Source organism: Dasypus novemcinctus, chromosome 4 (assembly GCF_030445035.2).
Source record: "Dasypus novemcinctus isolate mDasNov1 chromosome 4, mDasNov1.1.hap2, whole genome shotgun sequence".
Lineage (NCBI taxonomy): Eukaryota > Metazoa > Chordata > Mammalia > Cingulata > Dasypodidae > Dasypus > Dasypus novemcinctus.
The window spans coordinates 128762825-128785137 of record NC_080676.1 but is presented as its reverse complement, the minus strand read 5'-3'; the positions used below and the strand labels follow the sequence as shown (position 1 = coordinate 128785137).

The 22313-nt window shown below is 33.8% G+C and overlaps 1 protein-coding gene across 17 annotated transcripts in view; it reads left to right on the top strand.

The window, feature by feature from the left end:
- Positions 1-22313, top strand: part of ROBO2 (roundabout guidance receptor 2) — a 1471152-nt gene that overhangs the window by 1424003 nt on the left and 24836 nt on the right. For 9 of the 17 annotated variants that reach the window (XM_058296090.2, XM_058296089.2, XM_058296092.1 and 6 more), the window contains 5 exons: positions 3164-3445; positions 3842-3967; positions 9175-9331; positions 17572-17832; positions 21460-21665. In XM_058296090.2, coding sequence (XP_058152073.1) covers positions 3164-3445; positions 3842-3967; positions 9175-9331; positions 17572-17832; positions 21460-21665 — 1032 coding nt within the window. The remainder of the gene's footprint in view (positions 1-3163; positions 3446-3841; positions 3968-9174; positions 9332-17571; positions 17833-21459; positions 21666-22313) is intronic. The other 8 variants (XM_058296096.2, XM_058296095.1, XM_058296085.1 and 5 more) reach the window with 1 other exon arrangement.

The window sequence follows — 22313 nt, the reverse complement described above, 5'->3', positions numbered from 1 at the left end:
TAGCACACAGTTCCATCCTACTATCAAAAAATAAATGCCAAAAGATTGAAAAGATTCTTTTTTTTTCAGTTTTTGTCAGGCAACTCTAAAATCTAAAATGTCTGTCCAGTTTAACCAAAGGGTACATTATAGATTGTCAAGGATTTTCTTCTATTTCTGCCTCATTTTTATGATAAATCTTTCACAGATGAACATCAAGATCAAGACAAAGTTCTGCATTGTTTGCTTTATCTCCTTTCAGTGTGATAAGCATTTTAAGCATTTGCCATGCACCAGATATATTGCTAGGATTTTTTGTACAATTACTTCATTTTCTTTGCACAATAAATAAATGATATAGATATAGATAAGCATATTTCCATTTTAAAGGTCAAGAAACTAAGGTTTATTGAGATGAATAATTTATAAATCTGGGTGTAGAAAGCCTAGATTCTTTTACCTATACTGCTCTGCTGTCCTAAAGATGAGATTCACATATACGACTGTATAAGCATATTGACTTAGAAGAATAATCAAGGATACTGACGTTTTGTCTTTATATTTGAATGTAATGAAAATGGTGTTTTGAATAATGTTGCATATTGAATATGCACTCTTTCAATACCAACTATAAAACTTTTTTTTTTTTTAAACCATTCAATCAGTAAGTGCTTACTCTCTTTAAAACACCAGGGGAGAAATTATGGAAACACAGACATGAATCCCATGGGCCCTGTCCCCAGGGAACATATGACATAGTGAAGAAGACAGTCGTTCACATAAGTCATTCATACATAATTATATCTGGCACAAAAATAAATAATTGTGTGATTGCAAGTGTAAGCAAGATGCTGTAAAACTCAGAATGAATCCTGAGTAATTATATCTGGAGGAAGGGGTTTCCTATAAATCAGGGATTTCAAACTCAAATGTTAACAAGGGCCAAGCAGACCCCTAAAACACTAAGGTGGAAAGTGTGGACCAAGAGAAAATGGAAAGTCCTGCCTAAAGATGGCAGCCTCTATTCAAATCCAGTTGTTGGGTAAAAACCTTGGTCCAGAGTTCCAAATCATCTGATGTTGTAGGATGCTCTTCCACACCCACATGTTCATATAAAATCTCACAATATTTCAATGTTGGGAAATAACTTGGTTTATTTTTGAAAATGTGGGAGAGATAAAATAATATTTGAAGACCATATGTAGTCCATGTATTGGTATAGAAGCACTTAGACTTGAAATCTGTCTATAATTTCATCCAGCAAATATCTATAATTTTACTTCCAGAGTCACAGCTTTAGTTGTCACAGAGTAACATTATGGAGGAGTAGATTCTTTGGCTACTGTTTGCCATTTTTTAGGACTTAAGCATACAATCATTGCAACTTTTATGGTTGAATTAGCTCACAATCTGAAATCCAAAGCTGTGGAGAACCTCAAGTTCAAGTGTTTGGAAACTAGGGGCCATGTCTTTGGATCAAGCTTTAGTAAAATTGGGGTAGAGCAGATGTTCAATGAACATTTCTATCCAGTGGAAGGCATGGTGGAAGTGGGAGAATCAGAACTCTGAAAAATTCAACTGAGTGAAGGATCTATTTTTATAAGTTTTGATATATATTATGAAATGTTTTGGTAAATGGAAATGATATGAACACTTGAGAATGAAACATGCTTCATTATAAAATTTTGTAATTTGTGTATAGTTACAAGCAAAATGGACAAGAATATAGTTGTGAAGTTCTTGAAATTGGAGAACAATTTTGCTTACTTATTGAAATATTGTAAATTTGGATTAACTATCTCACTGGTATTCTTTTAAAACATTTACTTCAAAAAAAGTACATATCCACCTAATTGCAAAATAAATTTGAATTTCAGACTTCAAAAACTTCAGAAAGATTTAAATAATTTATTTTACAAAATGCAATATAAATTTTCTTGTTAAAATTTTTAAAAGAAGACTTTTTTAATTTTTAAAAATGCAAAAATCTAATATTGTCACAAGAATCCTTTTTCCATGGACTGCCTAAAATTCCTAGAATGTTTTTATTAATTTTGTATTGCAGTTTTCTCCTTGTAATAAGTTGGTTTTGGTACTGGGATAGTTTGGTTTGTTACCTAATAATATAGGACAATAACTAGTGGAAAACTTCCTATAATAAAGAAGATAAAGCATTTTATTACCTAAAATCCTATAGGAATGAGGTTTCTGAACATAGATTATTAAGAAACATACTGTAATTAGATTCAAATTAACTCTAAATGATTGAAAAATAGTGTTACATAGTAGGGATTTTTTAAAGATTCACTTAATATCTTTCATCTGGAAAGGGAAAATAAGATTTCAGGAGAGAGGTGGCAGTTCTGAATTACAAAGCAATGTGTAAAGATAATTCAGCATACCAAAATGCTAAAATGGACTGATTGATATTCAGTGTTGCTGCTAAAGTTTAATTTTACTCTTGCTGTATTACAACTTGAAACTATAATTCTCTACTTCTGAGAGTTGATGGCATAAATTAACTCACAGATCACTAAGATTGCTTTTTCTATAGTTAAATACTGCTGTATTGTGAACATAAGTTATTCATTAAAAATTCTCTTTGTTATCAAAGATTTTTTAAAAAATTGCTACCATCAGTTCCGTTCCATTTCTAGAGTTATGAAATCAAATCAGTTAAATGGTAAGTTAAAATTTCAGAAAAAAAATGTACTTCATAGGGAGGATAGTACAGTTTTGGAAAATTTTGTTATCAGTTCAGCAATGGTATTCATCTTTCGAAGTAAAGTGGAAAGAGATGTTTTCATCCATGATTTATATATTCACTCTTGTCATTGCTTCTATAAAGCACTAAAAATTTCATTAGTTCCAAACAGAGTGAACCACTGAAAGCATTGTTTTTGGTCTTAGTAAAATATCCCAAACTTTCCATACATGGTTGAAGAAAATGGGGGAATGGGTGTTTTAAGCAGTGAGATGTGAAGGACGAGTGGTAGGCCTGCCTGTCACAGAGGCTGATAGCTTGGAGATGGCTGTATATCATCTACCCTTCACTGGCTCATGAAGCCTATCTCAGCTGAAATGCAAACATGTGACATAGCACAATTATTTTTCATCTTCAGTCCTGATAGGTGTGGGCTTCCGTGCATCAACAAATTATTTCATTTCCCTATGTTCACCACAGATGTGCTGCCACCAGTTCCAGGCCAAGGGGATAAAACAGCAACGATGCTCTCAGATGGAGCCATTTATAGCAGCATTGACTTCACTACCAAAACCACTTACAACAGTTCAAGCCAAATAACACAGGCTACCCCCTATGCCACAACACAGATCTTGCATTCCAATAGCATACATGAATTAGCTGTCGATCTCCCTGATCCACAGTGGAAAAGCTCAATTCAGCAAAAAACAGATCTGATGGGATTTGGTTATTCTCTGCCGGATCAGAACAAAGGTAACAATGGTGAGTACGGTTATTATTTCCTCAGGAGTTATTGTCATACCATTTGTGCATGAGATAGAAATTAGTATTTGTTGTTTGATTCAGTGATTCATTACCAGGTTCACCACCTAAACTAAAAAAAGTAAAGCAGCATGTGTTCAGTACCTTGCACAATCCTTACCACCACCACCACCGCTACCACCACCACCACACACCAACACCAACTGGTTTCATGCTTTTAGCTCTTCTGTATAATGATGAGCACTTCATCTCTACTTCCATTAGAACAGGGTAGACAAACATTCCTATTCTGTCCCACGACATCTGCTTCTGAGTCGCTAACTGCATGTTCTGCATGGGCTTGTGCTGTGAACTAATCACATGATGCCACTATGACCTCTGCCCTTTAACCCTTAGCCTTACTTTACATCCCTGACTACCGATTGGCTGAGGGATTGTCTAATAGAATGCCACACAACCAGTCACAGGATTTCAGCACCACCAGCTCTCACAACAGCTCAGAAAGGAGTGGCAGTCTCTCAGGTTGGTCTCATTACAGTAAGGAGAAATATTTGTTTGTCATCAGCATATGACCTGTGTTCCTAAGAGCCATGAAGAAATACTAAATCACAACTCACTGTCAGGCATTTATCTTTTAAATGACAAGAACGGTTTACCCTAATGATCATGCTTTGGGAAGAGAATGGAAATCACCGTCACCCTGTATGCACTAACTGTACAAGGATGTCTTTAGGGAAAAATCATACTACTTTATTAAATGCTATTCATTAAATAACAGAAAGCTCGATTGGTCTTGAAATTTACATTAGTTCAAGATGATTTTATAAGAAGCAGCTCACACATGAAAGTAAGTTCTGTGGCATGGACACCAAAATTTAAATAAAACATAAATGATTAAATGATTTGGGAGATTTTTTGTAATATTAGGATTCCAGTGATGTGACTTCCTATTTTTGAACAATCTTTCCAAAACAACATATAGTGGAACTTTTTATCTAGTGAACAATGCTATTTAGTGTAAGGTGCTGATAGTGGGCTCAACAAAAATGTTAAATATGGGAAATCATTAAAATTTACTTTCTAAGCAACCCATCTATCTTTGATATTGTTAATTCTTTTATACTTCAAATGGTAATATAGTTTATGTTCAAGGTATACCAGGCAAGCAATCTATAATGTAAGTATTGTAAAGCATAAGGGGGAAGAAACATATTCTTAGACAGAAATATGTATGTAGCATCATAAATATCAGTGATATTCTGCAGTCCTAATGATCCTCATCTGAAAAGTAAGGAGACTGTAGGAGAGACAGTCTAACATTCATCCATAATATTTACATTGGGTGTTGGATACTTTCCCTGCACATTTCTAATAGATTCTATGACCCTATTGGTTTAATTTGTTTGTATAAGGGAATTTTTAAAAATATAGTTTCTCAGTAAAGGATTATTGTCTATTATGATGTTACAGGCTACCAGAACATAAAGAGTTAACTCTTTTAGATCATTAGGGTAACATTTAGCAAATTACTTTTCCTCAGGAGATAGTAGCTTCTCAGTCTGAAAATGTTAATGTTCTCTCTTCCCTTCAAAATGAGCCATTTGCTCTTCTTACTTACTGGGAGGATGGGATACATTATAGAATCCAGAAAATTTTAAACATCTATTATGAATTCAAACTGTCTTAATAACATAGAGCAACTTTTTGAATAACTTTATGTATCATTTATGCTGTCATATTCATGTATTTATAATGAGTCTCACAATAGTTTTGAATAATTAAAAAGCAACTTATCCTAGGTTTTCTATTTATTTAATTCAAGGTATGTAAAATCTCATGCAAAATATGAAAAGAACCTCATAAGCGGTAAACCGTGGGTAACATAAGATCTTCTATAATTGTTTCATTTAAATAATCAGTATACATCAATTGCCACCTAGTTTTAAAAGTTCTTTGAGTCATTGTAAGCTGAACAGGAGTCACTAGAGTACTGTTACATTTTTTTAATCTATTAATCTCCTGATTGACATATATATATATGCATCAAATTAACTACTTCATCTACATTTGAATATAAAATCACTTAAATTGGTGATGAAAGCATTTGTTAGAAGTTGAGAGTGATTATTCTCTTTTCAGTTTAGACCAATTGTATTTGATATTATAGAGTTCTGTTTTATTCTTATAATAGCAGGTAGGTTTTCTCAGGCTCAAATTTATGATAAAACTGCTATGTGGCATTTAATAATATTGTATTATAAAATTTTCATAATTTATGCACAGCAATGAAATCCAACTTAAAAAAATCATAGTGGTAAAGAAAATTTGTAAAGAAAATTCATGATAAAAAAGTAATAAAAAAATTCCTGAGTTAATCTCTCACTCTCTTTGAAACATTTTGATGATTCAATCAATATGTACTATCTGAACACGTCTGCTAAAAATCCCACCATTAAAAAATATAAAAGAAAACCTGGATATTTTGAATTGTATCTACAATAATAATATATATGATAATAAATATAATAATAGCTAAATAGTTCTACACCAGTGTATTTAAGAATAGATAAGTTTAAGTTATTGTAAAATGAGATGTTTTCAAATTTTTCTTTACATAGAAGTATTTGCTAGGATAAACAAATGTAACATCCAAATAATTGCATTTTGAATTAAAGGGTGATGGGTCAAATATGTTTGCACATCATCACAATATGTTCCCCTAAAATATACTACAAGTAGTACACATCTTAAAATGATTAAGTGTTCTTTGATTTTAAGTAACAAGCAACAGACAGTGGCTCACTTAAGTCAAGATTCAAATCTCAGGTAGCGTATTCAAGTGCCATAATTTGTGTTATATGCCCACCACCATCTTAAGAGCCCACTTTTAACTCATTGGTAAGAGAAAGAAAAGCATATTGATTGATGGTCCTACCCAGAGTTTCCATAAAAGAGAGAAAAGTGACTGGATGGAAATCCCCTACAAATTCCCTGTATGAATCAGATCTGTTTCTGAAATACATTTTTAAGTGGGTTGCTTGGAAGACTAAGTAATATCTTTCTTAAAATTGGGCAAGGACTGTAAGAAAATAGGGTTCAGAGTGCCAGAAAATAGTAATTCCCAGTAAAACTGCTGTGTTCTAATACTGGCTTTACTTCTACTGTGTAAATGTGTATAATTAACATAACACTCAGAAAGAATATCAATTACCTCATCTATTATATAATACGGAGATTTAAGAACTTTCCTATATTTGCTACTCAGCTTTAAGAACTTTCCTATATTTGCTACTCAGTTGTAATCATATAACATTCCTAAAAGTCCTATGGAAAGTGAAGAACCTTATACATGTATAAGTAAGGAATAAAAATAGTACAGAGAAAAAACTATCAAGGACTGAATCCCTTCTTCTTTTAATTAATGAATTATAGTTCCATACTACAGATAAAGATACAATCCTTGTTTGTGATTTTTGTGAGTGCATCACTCAGGGATCTCCAGAGAAAAAGAACCAATGAATGTATAGAAATTATTATAAGGAATTAGCTCATGCAACAGTGGGGGCTGACAGGCTGAATTCTGCATATATAAGGAGATTTATTATAAAGTATTGACTCCCAATGATTGTGGGGGCTGGTGATCCCAATTACATAGGTGTTCAGAGACTACAAATTCTGTAAGGGTGATGTTGAAGTCTTGACTGAATTCCTTAAGCTAGGAACTCAGGAAGGCGTCTTGAGGCAGAATTTTCTGATCACTGGAACCCTCAATTCTGGATTAGACATGCAACTGATTGGATGATGCCTACCCACTATGCTGAGGGTAATCTCTTTTACTTAAAGTCAACTGGTTGTAGATGCCAATCTCATCTATGAAATACCTCCACAGGACAAGTAGACCAATGTTTGCTCGTACAACTGGACAGCATAACCTGGCCATGTTGACATGAAAAATTAACCATCACATTGTGTCATCAGGAAATAAAGAATTAAGGCTCATTTATCTTAAAGACAAAAATTCCAGACTTGTCTTTAAGCAAGTCTTATTCTCAAAGTCAGGCTATTCCTGGGGATTTCACTGGGCCTGGATGAGTTGGTTGTGGAGAAGTCTTAGGAAAGTGGTAGGAAACTGGGTTTGCTATGAGGTAAATGAGATGTGAAAGAGATAATGATTGGCATTTATTGAGCATTCACTCCATGCTAAGTGCCTTGTATGCCTTATCTCTTAATCATCAAAATATTTCAAAGAAGTAGTAACTTTATAATATTTATTTTACCTTATATTATGTGGAAATTGAAGCTGTTTCTATTGAGTTTTCTATCAAGAAAGTGAACAGCTAGTCTTCAAACCCAGAGATCCAGCATTTAGCCTCTAAACAGATAATACCTGTTTTCCTTTTTCTGAATACCACCCTTTCTGCCAGAGATAAGAAGTGAAAGAAAAGGTGAAAGCACTTTGTTTGAAGGGAACTTCTTTTAAATATGTGTATTTGCATACTACCTAGATAACAGACACAATTCCATAATTAGCAATAGTGAATAGGCCTAGTTTAACAGCTTTACACTTTCTGGTAATTGAGTAAAGTATTATTAAGTTTCCTACTTTTCTAATTTGGTTGATGCAAATTTGTAATTGGTAGAAGAAAGGTGATGGGGTAGGCTCTTAGCAAGACCTATATTGTAGATAGCCTTGCTACAAATATTTGATCTTAAACAACATTTAGTTCTGGAAAGATAAAGTTCAAAGGGTCAACACCATTCTTTGGAGAAATAGCTATTGGCTATGTCAGGAGTGATGGGAGTTTAGCTTCCCTGGGACATCGTTTGTGATTCTTTCCAAGAAGTAATCATTCTTGCATCCAACTGAACTCCAATTTAGGAAGAGGCTACATCTACTAAATTTTGGAAGAGTAAAATGTACATGATACAAATGATAAATTTTATTTTTCACTATTGCTATGTTTCATGTAATTTCAGATATGGCTCATATGCTGCTGAGTTATTTTTCGTTCATGTTTTGTGCATGGATTCATTTGTATTACAATAGCACTAGAACTGATTACTATATTTTCCATTATGTTTTTTTCTTTTTGGAATTTTGTAAAATGCAATGCTTAAAGCAGCTGGGAGCTGTTCTCACTATATTCAAAAATAATTGTTATACATTAATTGTCATGCATTACTTAAAGTCCATAAAATATCACTGTGAAAGATTTACACGTATCCTTGAGATTATAGTTGATTGATTTTTATCAGTTACTTTTGAGAGAAAAATGTTAGTCTCCTGGATATAATTAAAATGACTAAATTCTACTGAAAAATTTTACCCTGTATCCTTAGACACTGCATTTTCTACTGAGAGAGATTATGCAAAAAAAGCATCATAAGCACACTAAAACCTGACATTTGAAAGAATTTGTTATGGCCCATTATTTCAACTAACAATGAAAATGGGGAGGAAACAGATATGAATAAACTAGTAAATGTGCTTTTGATACAGTAGCCATGATTTTGGTTTATTCAGCTCTGCAGTTAATGTGTTGGGAGAAAAACAATATCATTTTGAGTGAATTATAAAAATGTTTTTCTGATTACATCATTTTCTTGTTTATAGCTTTTAACAAATATAGCACTGATTCTGGTGCTTTGAAAACATAAATACATCTTCCCATCTGATATACTCTGCTCTGATATTTGGTATCTCTTAATAAATGCATTATCACTTTCAGGTGGGAAAAGTGGAAAAAAGAAGAAAAATAAAAATTCATCCAAACCACAGAAAAACAATGGATCGAACTGGGCCAATGTCCCACTACCTCCTCCCCCAGTCCAGCCCCTTCCTGGCACAGAACTGGAACACTATGCAGTGGAGCAGCAAGAAAATGGGTAAAAAATATATATATACCAACAAAATTGCAAGGATTATACTCCCTATCTTTTGTGCATTTTTGTTCTATCCTATGCTCTCTTATTCTGTTTTCCCTGCTCCTCTCCTACACTGTTCATTGCTTTATTTTCCTTTTCTGTTTGCACTGTCTCTATATACTTTTAGCTGATAAATACAAAACAATCCATATTGAGGACCTAGAATCCTTGGCCCTCAAGAGCCTTAGATTGTCCACAATCATGATAATGCAACTTCCATTTATAATATTGCTTGTTAGTTTGAAAGCAAGTACCCACAGCTCTGTGAACTAAAGAGCCACTCCTGAGACTGGCTGAAAAGAGAATTAAAATAACCTTCTTCATCATCCCTCACAGTTCTCTAATGACTTGATGTCTGGCCATAGCAGGGCGCCCACTGCAGCACTCCCTCAATGGGATAATTGTAGGGATCTGGCCTGTGGGTAGAACTTTAATCATCAGCTTTGATGGGAATTTAGGAGATGGAACAATAAAAGAAGTTCAATCCAATGCATATCTGTAATAAAACCTTTAGAAAATTTCCTTTGAGGGCCTTTAAATGGGACCAGTTTCTTCAGTCCATTCCTATCTCACAAGAGTTTGTTTTTTTCCTCTGTTTGTTTAAAGTGTCAATTGTTTTTAAAGTTGTTTTTATTCTCTTGTTCCAAATAGAGCAAGTGGGAAGAAATGTGTTCAGCCTTTTTCTATCTTAATCTTTCTAAATATTCTGTGTTCCTCATAATTCCCAATAAATACAGTATTTCATTTTTTCTTTTGTGTAGAAATATTCTTTACTTAGAAATAAAGCACTTTAATTTATTTGAATAATGGTTTCATTTCCTGTCTGGGTTCACATAAAGATCACATGCATTTAAAATTTTTCTCCATCTTCTTTTCTTTTTATATAACTGCTGTCTTTGGGGCCTCCAGATTATTTTTCCTAATGAAAAGGTCTATGTCTTTTGCCTTTTCTTTAGGTTACAGAATATATACATATATACTTTGTATATATATATTATATGTATAATATGTGCATATCTTTTTTCTATGTCTTTTATTTTCTACCAAAGGTCTTCATTTGCCTCTCTAGGTTTATAATCCCTGTATATGTATGTATTATTATCAATCTATTCTTCAAAAATCATTTAAAATAGGAAGCTAAGAGTACATCTCTGTCCTCTCTCTCTGGTTTTAAAAAGAATAAAATTATGTACATGATCCTATGTAATAATATCAACAACATAAATGGATCAGTGCTATATGAATCCTGAGTAAAGAACAAACAGAGATGTTATTTCACAGGAAAGAATTTTACAGGACTTAGAAATCTGTATTTTAACATCAGAGAATGGAAAAATGAAACCTCTAAAGTGGGAAAAGAAGATAGTGATGTTAAACATTTATAAAGCATGAACCCTTAAACTTAGATTACATGAAAATGGTTGATAACTAATCAGCCTCACTTTTTTCTTTTTGCACAGAGTCTGCTTAGACAATATGTAGAAAATAATTATGCCCACTCCCCATTGAAAGAAAACTAATTTAATCAAAAGAAATGCTAAACTTTTCACTTAATTTTGCTACCCAGCAAGAGAATTGGAGATATTTATTTCATGACAAAAATAAGACATGGTATAGGTTTTGGTTTGTTGTGTTTTTTGTTTGTTTGTTTTGCTTTTTTTTGTGACACAGTTTTTGCAGAACATTAGGATATAAAATTTTAAAAATTTGCATAACTTGGAATTGCAAATTATTTTAATTTTCATCTATAATGTATGGGATTTGAAATTCTTTTTTCCTATACTCCCTAAAAAAATCAATTTTGTGTTTTAGATAGGTAAAATATTATGTATTTTGAATATATATATCCAAAAATAACTTGACCACATGCCACAAAGACTTTGAATATATATATATTCATTCATAACAATAAATAGAGGTTAAGTCTCAGTCAATCATAATGACAACAGATTTCAATTCCCTTACTCTTTGTGCTTATTTTTAAAGATTAATATGTGAAAGTTCTTGTTTAAAATATTTATAATAAAATAATTTTTAAGTAAATATGACAAGAAAAAATTCAAATTGGTAGATTTGGGGATGATTTTGTCCATTTCTTAATATATTCTTTTCGCATTTGTGTTTTCTATTTGTAAGCCTATGATACTAAAATGGAAAGATTAGTGACCATGTCTTAGATTATTATACTCCACTAGCCATGATATTAGGACTGGATATTTTGCCGATGAGATCTTGAATAGCATTGCCTATATGCTTTGATTTGAAACATTCATAATTTAGACTTGATTTTCCTTGAAATACAAAATACAAAAATTTTAGAATTCACCTTTTTTATTTTAATGATTTTTATTTCTAACAGTCACAGATTCTGCAATTGTACTCCTCATGGTGGTATACAGTTGTTGTTGTTGTTAACATCACAATAAAGAACTTATTCAAAACATTTTTTTCAGATACATAAAAAATGCTAAGCCCAGTGCTAGGAAGGGAAGCAACAGAGATGAATGAGATGAATACCCAATTAATAAGAACAATTTAATCTCTACCCTGGGGAGCTCGCAGGAGAGGGCAGTCACTGTGGCCTCCCCATACCCCTACCCCTCACACACACACAAGCTGTACTGAATGATAAGCCCTAGAGGAGCAAAGTCTACAAAATAATACTTTGCCTACAGAAAAGGGGTAATCACGTGTGCCATGGAGGCTTGGGAAATATTTATAAAAGATGAATTCTGAGGTGAATCTTGAATCAGGAGTCACAAATAATAGTAACAGAATGGCCTGCCAGCCTCCAAGCAAAATGAAATATAACCAAAGATAACAAGAAACAGTCTCTAACTTAAAGTAGTCTGTGTGCCAAGATAGATTGTTAACCAAGGGTTACAACAAAATGCTATTAATGTCAACATTTACTGTATAAATGAAAGAAATTTCCCAGGCTAAAGGACAAACAATAAAACTATAACACAAGATGAAAATACAGAGTATAGCAAATAGTCCCTTAGCCTTTTCCTATCTTCCCCCAGTCTTCCTTTGGAACCTTACCTTATTCCTAGTTAAGGTATGTTTCCTTTCTCTCCTTCCATTGCCTTTCTATGATAATTCTCATCATATTGCATTCTAATTGCTTGTCTCTTTCCTTCAGTAATTGGTCACAGTTCTATGAGGTTTGTTGAGTTTGACCCATGCGTATGGTGGAAGATAAAGCTGGCAAGGTGCCTCAAAGCCAAACCTGCAATTTCGTATATGATATGGGGAGTCTGATCATGGCATATTTGAATGATGGATTGGATGGATAGCATGAGGCCAGGGGCAGGGGCAAAATATATGGGATATGGCAGCCGAATAACTGATACCATGAAAATGTGAAATAAGGGAATGACAGTGAAATGGAGGGAAAGGGATAGATTTTGGAGATATACCTAGCTCAGAATACTAACAATCTTGGAAATAGTTTCTCTTGTTTTATATACTGTTTAATATTATTTCAAAGAGTAGGCATCATTGATTTGCTTTCTAAGCCTTTCTTGGGCCATTTTTCCTCCAGAGTACTAAATATCAAAAGTTGCTGAATCATCATCTGTAGTATTTGGCCAAAAAGGTACTGATCCAAAATACCAGTAATCTGTTGGCTTTTTTAAAGGGTATTTGTTTGAGGTAAAAGTTTATAGTTACAAGGCCCTAAAGAGTTCAGGTCAACGTTAGTTCCTCACCAAAGTCTGTTGCCATGTGATGAAGCAAGATGGCGGGCAATATCTGGAAGCGTTCAGTCTTCCTCTTTCCTCTTAAGACTCCATGGGTCCCACTTCTTCTGATTTCAGCTGTAGGCTGGCACAGGGCTCATCTTTCTTCCCGGGGCTCATTTCTTTCCGGGCAGCTGCTCTGTTCTCGTCACAAGGTCAGCTGTAAACTATCAGGCAAATGGCTCATGTCTCTCCAGGACTCCAACATCAAAACTAAGTTCTCTCCTCTGCCGTGTCTTTTACTGTGTTCTCCTGTGTATCTACTTCTCTGTGTCTCCTTGATTGAGTGTGTAGTTATATAGCCCTCAAAGGGGTCAGGGACTCAAACTGAGTTGCCCCGAATGACATGGTTGAATCAGAGACTTAATCTTGATTTAACCCAATAAACTTAAAGCCTTTGAATTTAAATCAATCCAAAGGTATCGTGCCCAGAGGAACAGACCAGTTTACAAACTTAATCTGTCTTTTTGGAATTCATAAAAAATCTCAAACTGCCACATTGTCCGAGTAGAGAAGCATTAAATTGTTATTTTAATGCTAGAGCAGTAGTGGTAAATGTTTTTTCTCATCAATAAGTCTCCCTCAGCTTGAAATAATATGTTAAAATGTATTAGTTCCTAGCTATAAGTATGATGTAATTTCATATAATCATATGATGTGGGAAAGAATCCACTAGTAATTGAATAGAAAACTGTTCCTTTGCTTTATTTTTGCAATTAGAGACTGTCAAGCTTCTTTGCTGGTGTTGAACTTTATTGCATTTTTATTAGCAATTTGGTATTTCTATTTGGCCTTTAACAAGTTAGTTCACATGCAACATTGATTTGTTGTCATCTTTATCATTACTCACCAGACAAGACAGATAATATGATACTTCACACTTCACTGACAATAGTGAAAGAAAAAAAGCTTTTCTAGGAAAGGTTGGTCAAAAGACCTTTTGATTTGGCCTTAAGAATATTTCCAGAGTCTTTTTTATGTTACTACAAGCAAAAGTTGAAAATCCTTCACTCAAATAAGATATATATCTGTAAATGTGAAGGAAACACTAAAATCAGAGCTACACTTTTCTTAACAGTGTTAAGTAGTTATCTGTTAACTCTCTTGCCCTTTAGTAGCTGGATGAAAGCTTAGTAGTTCTTGCTCTGAAATGGGTTAAGACATGAATACCACAGAGGTGATGAACAGTTCTTCCCTTTGTATGTTATACGCCTTGTACCAACTTCCCTTCATCTATTCTTTCATGATCTTCTCCTAATTCCCTCTCTCTCTCCCCTTCACTTTAGCTCTCTCTCCCCCACTCCCCCTTTCCTCCTACTGCTCAACCACTGAGATGAATCCATGGACTTTCCCCAGCTCTTCTGATGTCCCAAAGGAGTATAGAGATTGCTCCCTCTTATTTTGAATTTTCTAAATTGTCACTTTGGAGAAAAAGCATGGAACAATTGGTGATAATACCCATCCTAAACTGAACAGTTAATGAAATATTTTTGAGTCATATAATACATAATGTGAAAAATAATATTTGTATGTTAAGACTATTTTGTCTCATGAATGATTGAATAATAAAAAATGATCTATGTGCAATTACTTACAATTTCTTCTATGTTACATTAACACATGATGCATATGATATATTACTACATCCTCTATTCTCTATGTATTTTCATTCTATATGTATATACATACTAGATTACTGGAAGTAAGAATACTACTTAGGAATTTGGGAAATTTTAGGGGATAATTGACTACTTCTACTTGAGACAATGACTATGTAGACATGATTTTTCTTTGTTCAAAAGTATAATGTTCCAGAAAATAAGCCAATGTAAGTAAAGAAAGTACACTTAATACTTTATGGCACAAAAAATTTGCTCTTTTATAACAAATTGCATGTAGAAAATTTAATTATAATTATTGATGTAGTATAAGATCAAGAACGTTAAATACTGAAAGCTTAACATTTAAGTAAATGGGCAGTGTATGTCTTATTGATTAGCCTCTTATACATATTTTAGTTTGACTTAATTTTATAGTCTCTAAAGTCAAATAAAATAATTAGGTTAAAGAATGAGAAACCTAAACATGCTTATTATTGAATAAATTTGTATTTTCATTTCAAATAACTAAATGCCTTAATCACCTATTTCACAGCACTGTTTATTTTGGGTCTGTCAAAAACTGGAGTAGTTCAAAATCATAACAACAGTGTGGCTTAAATACCCTCTAAATAAAAGATACTCTAAACATACAGAAAGTTAAATATTGAAATATTTAGGCAACTGCTAAAGGAAACAACATTGGAAATGGCATAGGATAGTATATAATCAATTTTAAAAGAAATGTGAAAAATTATTGTCAGTACAAGTTCAGAAGAGTAATACTTCAGTACTGGTTGGATGTGTCAGTGAAATCTCTACAAAAGATACGGGATTTAGCCTGTGGCTTCAAGGATCTGTAAGATTAAATAGGTTAAATTGCAGTGGTGCAGCTTGTTTGAAATAGGTTGAATTCTGTAAATTAACACACCAGGATAGAAAAGTATAAAGAAGGAAGGAAACCAACCAATTATTTTGTGCAGGAGATTCTTTTTAAGAAACTATGAAAACTCTCTGAATTGGTATATTGAGGCTTAGACAAGGCAATGGATAGATCAGAGTGAAGAGATGTGCACATTTTTATTCAGGCAACACTAATGATAAATGGTGTGCCGGACTGATTAGCAGATGGAAGAAACTAAAAGCAGAAAATCCAATCAGGACAATGTATTACAAACTTTTTAAACAAGAGATTATTTTCTTCACATGAAACCTGTGATCTCTAATATATAAACATGTAAAAAGTCATCTTTTTAGAGGAATTTTTTTTCCAGTTCAGATTGGTACTTATTATGTTCAATTAATGGGAAAATAAATTTCACCAATGGCGTTTTCTAGTATATAAAATTTTTTTTGTAACGTACTAGTATGTGCCTGATTTTCATTCCACAATATAAAAAAAGAACTATTCCTGTCAAAGTGTGCAGTCTCTGAAACAGGGTCCTCAGTTTGCAACTTATAAAGGTGGAAGATTTTTAGGTAGACTTGGCAAGAGAGGAAAATAACAATGGAAATTAAAAGAAAGAAGTTGAATTAAAGCTGATTTTGAAGGAAGCACCTTTGGGATTTGGTGAAATAATTTAGGGGTCCAAGAACAATGGAGAGTCAAAGATGATTTTGACACATGGTGTACTATATCATTCTCTGTATAAAATGTCTCGATGACTATCTGTCACCCATAGGTAAATTCCAAACTCTTTCTAAGAGTTAATGAGGCCCTCTGTGATTTGCCTCTTCTTGCCTCACCTTTCCTAACTCATCTCTGGCCAATTTTCGTTTCTTTTTTTCCAGCTTTTGCCATTTGGGGAACTGTGGGATTCCTCCAATACTCCATCTTTTCTCCTTCCTTTGGATTTCCACATGTACTACTGAGAAATCCCCTTCTTCCAGTGATCAGGAGTAGCTTTGCTTGACCTCAAAACTAGTTGAGAACTCCTTGATCTCATTCCTGTAGGACTCTTTATTGATGATTATCTGTTAAATAAATAGATCTAATTGCCTGTCACATAATTGTCAATAAATGGACAAGTTCGTTGTTATACCAAATAAGTGATATGATATGCAAGTGAAAATATCCAAGAATCATTTGGATGGAAAAATTGCAAGTTAAAATACATTAGAGTATAAAATAAATATAATAAAGTAAAATATGTTAGAGTACCTTAAGCTCTACTTGAGTTCTGCAAATAATGGGACTACAGAGAGGTATAAACAGAAATGCTGCTGATTTTTGTATTACAATAACATCTTTTTGGATTAATTCTCTGCATTCCAAGACCAATGTCTCTAAATGGTAATATGTGCTGTTTTAAAATAATTTTTATTTTTTAAGCATAGGAGAGAGGCTTTGAACTTCTGTTTGGTAGATTTGAATATAGATGATGAGGTAAAAAGAAGCATTAGTTTCTACTGAGAAAATTAAGAGACTCAAAAGGATGTTAAATACATTTTGCATCACAGAATCTTGATGACTGACATAAGGAATGAAAAGTTGGCATAAGATCTAGAATAAGAATCAATACAATTCTCAAGCACTTCTTAGATGATCAGTCAGTTCTATTGGCACAGTCTCTTCGTGCACAGGAGGAGCAGGAGAAGTGGTTAAATTTGCAAGCCCTCGTATTCATTAATTGTCTTTAATTAGCACTTTGGTTTTTCTTCACATGAGTAAATTTGTTGGAAACGTCTTGCCTTTTGTAACTGTGAGGCAACAATTAGCTAATAAGATCTTTTAAGAATAATTGTGATACTGAGATAAATGTAAGTATGCTTAGAAATTAAGATAACAGGTAATTTAGTATGTTAGCACAGTATGCGTTTGTATGTGTCAGTATGTTTATTTTTTCTCATAAAATTTCAGCTATGACAGCGATAGCTGGTGTCCTCCATTACCAGTACAAACATACTTACACCAGGGTATGGAAGATGAACTGGAAGAAGATGAAGACCGGGTCCCAACGCCACCTGTCCGAGGCGTGGCTTCTTCTCCTGCTATCTCCTTTGGACAGCAATCCACTGCAACTCTTACTCCATCGCCTCGGGAAGAGATGCAACCCATGCTGCAGGCTCATCTGGATGAGTTAACAAGAGCCTATCAGTTCGATATAGCAAAGCAAGCATGGTAAATATCCTTGGTAGGGCAGGGGATACATGCTTTCCATATATGGATGGGAGAACTGCTCTTTCAACATTACATTCACGAGACATTCTCATAGAGCTATACAGCTGGGGTTAAAAATATTTTTGCATTACTTTTGAATCATTTGGATATGGACCTTTACTGCAGAAATGTTAAACATGCTGACCAAAGTCATATGGCAAGTTAGAGAGTGAACTGGGGCAAGAATTCATATCTGCTGAATTTTAAGCTAAAGTGCTTTTGACTACTCCAGAATCTTTTCTAATTTACTGTTTAGCTCCAATTAGCTTATCCCTGGGCTTACTTCCAATGCCATTCTAAGTGTCTATAATTAATTCTATATGTGATTATGATTATGCAAGTATAATCTTCTGCAAGTCACATGTGGTCAGTGTAGGTTATGTAAAGTCCTTTCCTGGGCTGAATTAAATGAGTCAGAAAAAAACACAATATCAGTAACAGTAAGTACATTGAAAAATACTAGAGTATATTCAAAACCTAAAATTCCCTTTTTTTGTTTAATCCATAAACTTTCATAAGCTGTAGATCACATTTTTCTTAGATATCCTATGAAAGTATCACAGACTAAAAATTTTGTACAGTTTTATGTTCTCTTACCTTTCAAATAGTGACATATAAATCAAACTATTGAAAATAAAATCTCAGTGACATGCATCTGATTATTTTCCTTAGATTTACATCATGCATTTTAGGTTATAGTAAAATTTTACAAAGTAACATTTGCATCTTTTAAAAAATAGATTTAGCTCCTGGGATAAATTGACAATGAGATTGTTCTTATTCTCACTATTAATGAACTATCTAGTGTAAAAACATAGCCCAATGTAGATAGCAAAACCAGGAATATCCCTGAAAGTTTTAGTTTTATTATAAACATAGTTTCTTTTGTTAGGACAAGTTTTTCCAAAACATTCATCACGTGCTTTCTCAAAGGCCAATGACAGTCTGCGGTTAAACAGTATTACCTTCATCAGGCTGCTTTATAAGATGCTACTTCTGCTGAAGCCATCTGCTTTCAGATTCACAGAATTTCATTTAAGTTCACTGATAAAGCTGTGCAGTATAGTATATTATTAAAGTTTGGACTCTTAGCTTAGGGTTTCTCTTTTAGCAGACTTTTGTATTTACCTGGAGGACATTAAAATATGTCCCTACCCCCTAGAGATTCTTACTGCTTGTTTTGGGGTTAGGGACAGCCAAGTTTGGGAACACCACGGTGGAGGTGAATCTGTCATTACCTCGTACAGCTGTATCAACTTGAGCAACTTGTTTAACATTCTGTGTTTCAATTTCCCCCTTTGTAAAATGATGGTGATAATAGTGATTAGCTCATATACAAAGTTAGAGCACAGTCTCCAAGACCACCCACATCTGAAAGCAACTGCAAGTTTGTTGGATCCTAAGACTACCTTCGGGCTCGATAATTCACCAGTAGGACTCAAAGTACTCTCTGAAAACACTGTTAGACTCATGGTTGCAGTTTATTACCACGAAAGGATACAGAGATACATGGAATAGAGTCCAGAAAAGTTTCACACACAGACCTTACAGATGTCCCTTCCCAGTGGAGTTGTGGACTTGGTGACTTTCTTGGGAACAATGTATGATAAAGCACAGAATATTTTCATCCAGGGAAGCTCCCCCAAACTATGTGTTCAAGTCTTAATGGGACTCCATCACAGTATATATTGTCAGCTACCCATGTGGGTGACCTTAGTCTCTGTCCCCTCCAATGGCCAAGCTGATGACCTGTGACTCCAAAGCTCTGCTATAAGTCACATTGTTCAACTTTCTAGAGTGGTCTAAGGCCTTCAGGTAAACAGAAATCCTTTAAACAGGCAGGACATTCCAAGAATTTAGATTATCCAATACCTGAGAGCACAGCCAGACCTATCTTTGGACAAACTGTATTATGGGTGTTATCAGTGCTTGGGTTTTCATCTGAGTTGTTCACTGCTGTCTTTCCACACTTAGTAAATGTTTTATAGGAAATGGTTAAATGTGAACTAGTTCATCTCCACCCACTCTAAGTACCAATAGAGCAGACCCTTTTTTTTCTCTGTGTTCTACTCAACCTAGCAATCCTCCATTTTTCTTTTGCTAACTCCCCTCACAAGAGCTATGTGTTCTCATATAGCACCTTATCCTTCTGGTATGGAAGTGCCTTTTTTTTTTTTGGACTGTGCATCAGAATCATGGGAGGAGATTCTCTAAGTATTTATTTGCTAAGTGCACAGAACTTTGACTATCTCTTAGCAGACAGTTGCAAATGTTATGCACTCTCTTCCTATATTTCACTTGTTCTCCTAATTCTGCTGAGCTCAGTAAGTTTTTTACCTCTTAAATTATATTTGTTCCATCAGATGTTGACAAAAATAATATAGGACTTGAGTGTCAATCATTTTTGTCCTTCCCAGAACCAAAGTCCTTATCATTAAAGAAGAATTACTCATGCATGTAAATATAATCTTATATTCTTTTATTCAAAACTTGGATCACTCCATTCCTGTTTCAGGAACAGAATTGAAGCAATACTTGGAGCAAGATGTGCTTATCAAGATTTTCTTTAATAACAGGATATTTGCTTTTTTTCCTGACTTTGCAGTTAATGAGTTGTGATAAACTAAGTTATGACTTGGGGCATCAAATTCCTGTTATATTTCATTAGAAATGTGGGCTTGATGATATCGAGATAGCTTCGAGAACTTTTAAAAATTTTTTATACTGAACGATAGAGAACCTTAACATTGGAGTAGGCTACAAGTTGAAGAATACTTTTGGGATAGCATATTAAACTAATTTTAGATGAATAAAGTATTGCCCAAAAATGCAAATGATAAAGAAAAATTATCTTTCATCATTAATTCAAAAGCTAAGAATAACACTTATTTTTCATCTCCCTTTAAGAACAGGAGTTCTTTAAATGCTTTTGTATCAAGTTAAAGAAAAGAATACATCAAAAAATGGAGGATACTCTTTAATAATAGTAATAAATAGCAATGAATTGCTTTCATTCGGTTTCTTACAGTTTAGAAGAAGCTCTAAGTAGTCACAGAGTCAATAAACTGATCCCCAGTGGTTAGCCCAACATTTAATTAGCCTTGCGATTTAAAACAATTTCCTTAAAATTTGAACCTCACTTTAATAAATTCTAAATGCATGTCCTATCCACCTCGCACATGTGACATCTTTTCTTTATAAAGCCCAGCAGGCTCCATGGGTTAAAGCTGAGAAGAACACGGACAGTAAACTAGCAACAAAATCATTAAGTTCTTTTAAAAATATCCCTATTGTCTTTTAGATAATTTATTGATATAGAAATATTTGGTTTGCATTTTTTTCTCTGCTTATCACCCCATAAATATCAATAAGAGTTAAAGACTCAATAGTGGTTTTTTGGGTGAAGCAGATGAATGTAACACAGTTTCTGAAGCTTAAGAGAATATTGTAGGCTCCAAAATTAGTTAATTGTATGTAAAAAGACAGAATTAGTTACCATGACTCTGCAGCTAACATACTGTTTAAGTCTAATTAAAATTTTCTTGGACTTTAAACACCTTACATTGATTTTTTCTGTTTCAATTCTAGGCACATTCAAAGCAATAATCAACCACCACAGCCCCCAGTTCCACCATTAGGTTATGTGTCTGGAACCTTGATTTCCGATTTGGAAACAGATGTCCCAGATGATGATGCTGATGATGAGGAGGAAGCTTTAGAAATCCCCAGGCCCCTGAGAGCTCTGGAGCATACTCCTGGATCCAGTATGGACAATCTAGACAGCTCTGTGACAGGTAAAAGAGCCAATGTCATAGGAATAACTGACTTGACCTATTTGTAACATTGAAATGCATCAAAAATCAAATACTTGCCTATGTAAGATTTATTCTCCTCTATTTCTGTAACATTTAAATATGCTAATGTTAAACACCAAATTCAAAAAGGATTTGGAAATACTTTTCCTTTGCTGCAGAAATGATAAGAAAATTCATGAATTTTAAAAAAGCTTTAAAGACATGAAAGAAAACTCAATTATATCCAGGGCTTTCATGAAAAGTTCACTCTACTGGGTAACCAAGACTATTACATTAAAAAAACTTGAATTTTAGAAATGATCTATTTTGTATATCAGGAGCAACATACAAAGTGAATACAATCTTAAAATGCTTCTTGATATTTCTGTCTGTAAAATCATTCACTGATGAAAATAAGCAAATTCTTCAGAATAAGCCTCTCTAAGGTTGCACCAGAGTGGAAAAAATGTATAGTGAGATATGCCATACATTATGCATTTCCCATTGCTCTGTTCAGTAATCATTCCTCTCCTATGAAAAATATTTTTACTGTTTACTCCTTTAGCTACCTCTTGGCCTTGCTCACTAACTGAAAGGCTGCAATTTGCACTCTCCTATTATGATCCCAGGACTGATAAATGAACTATT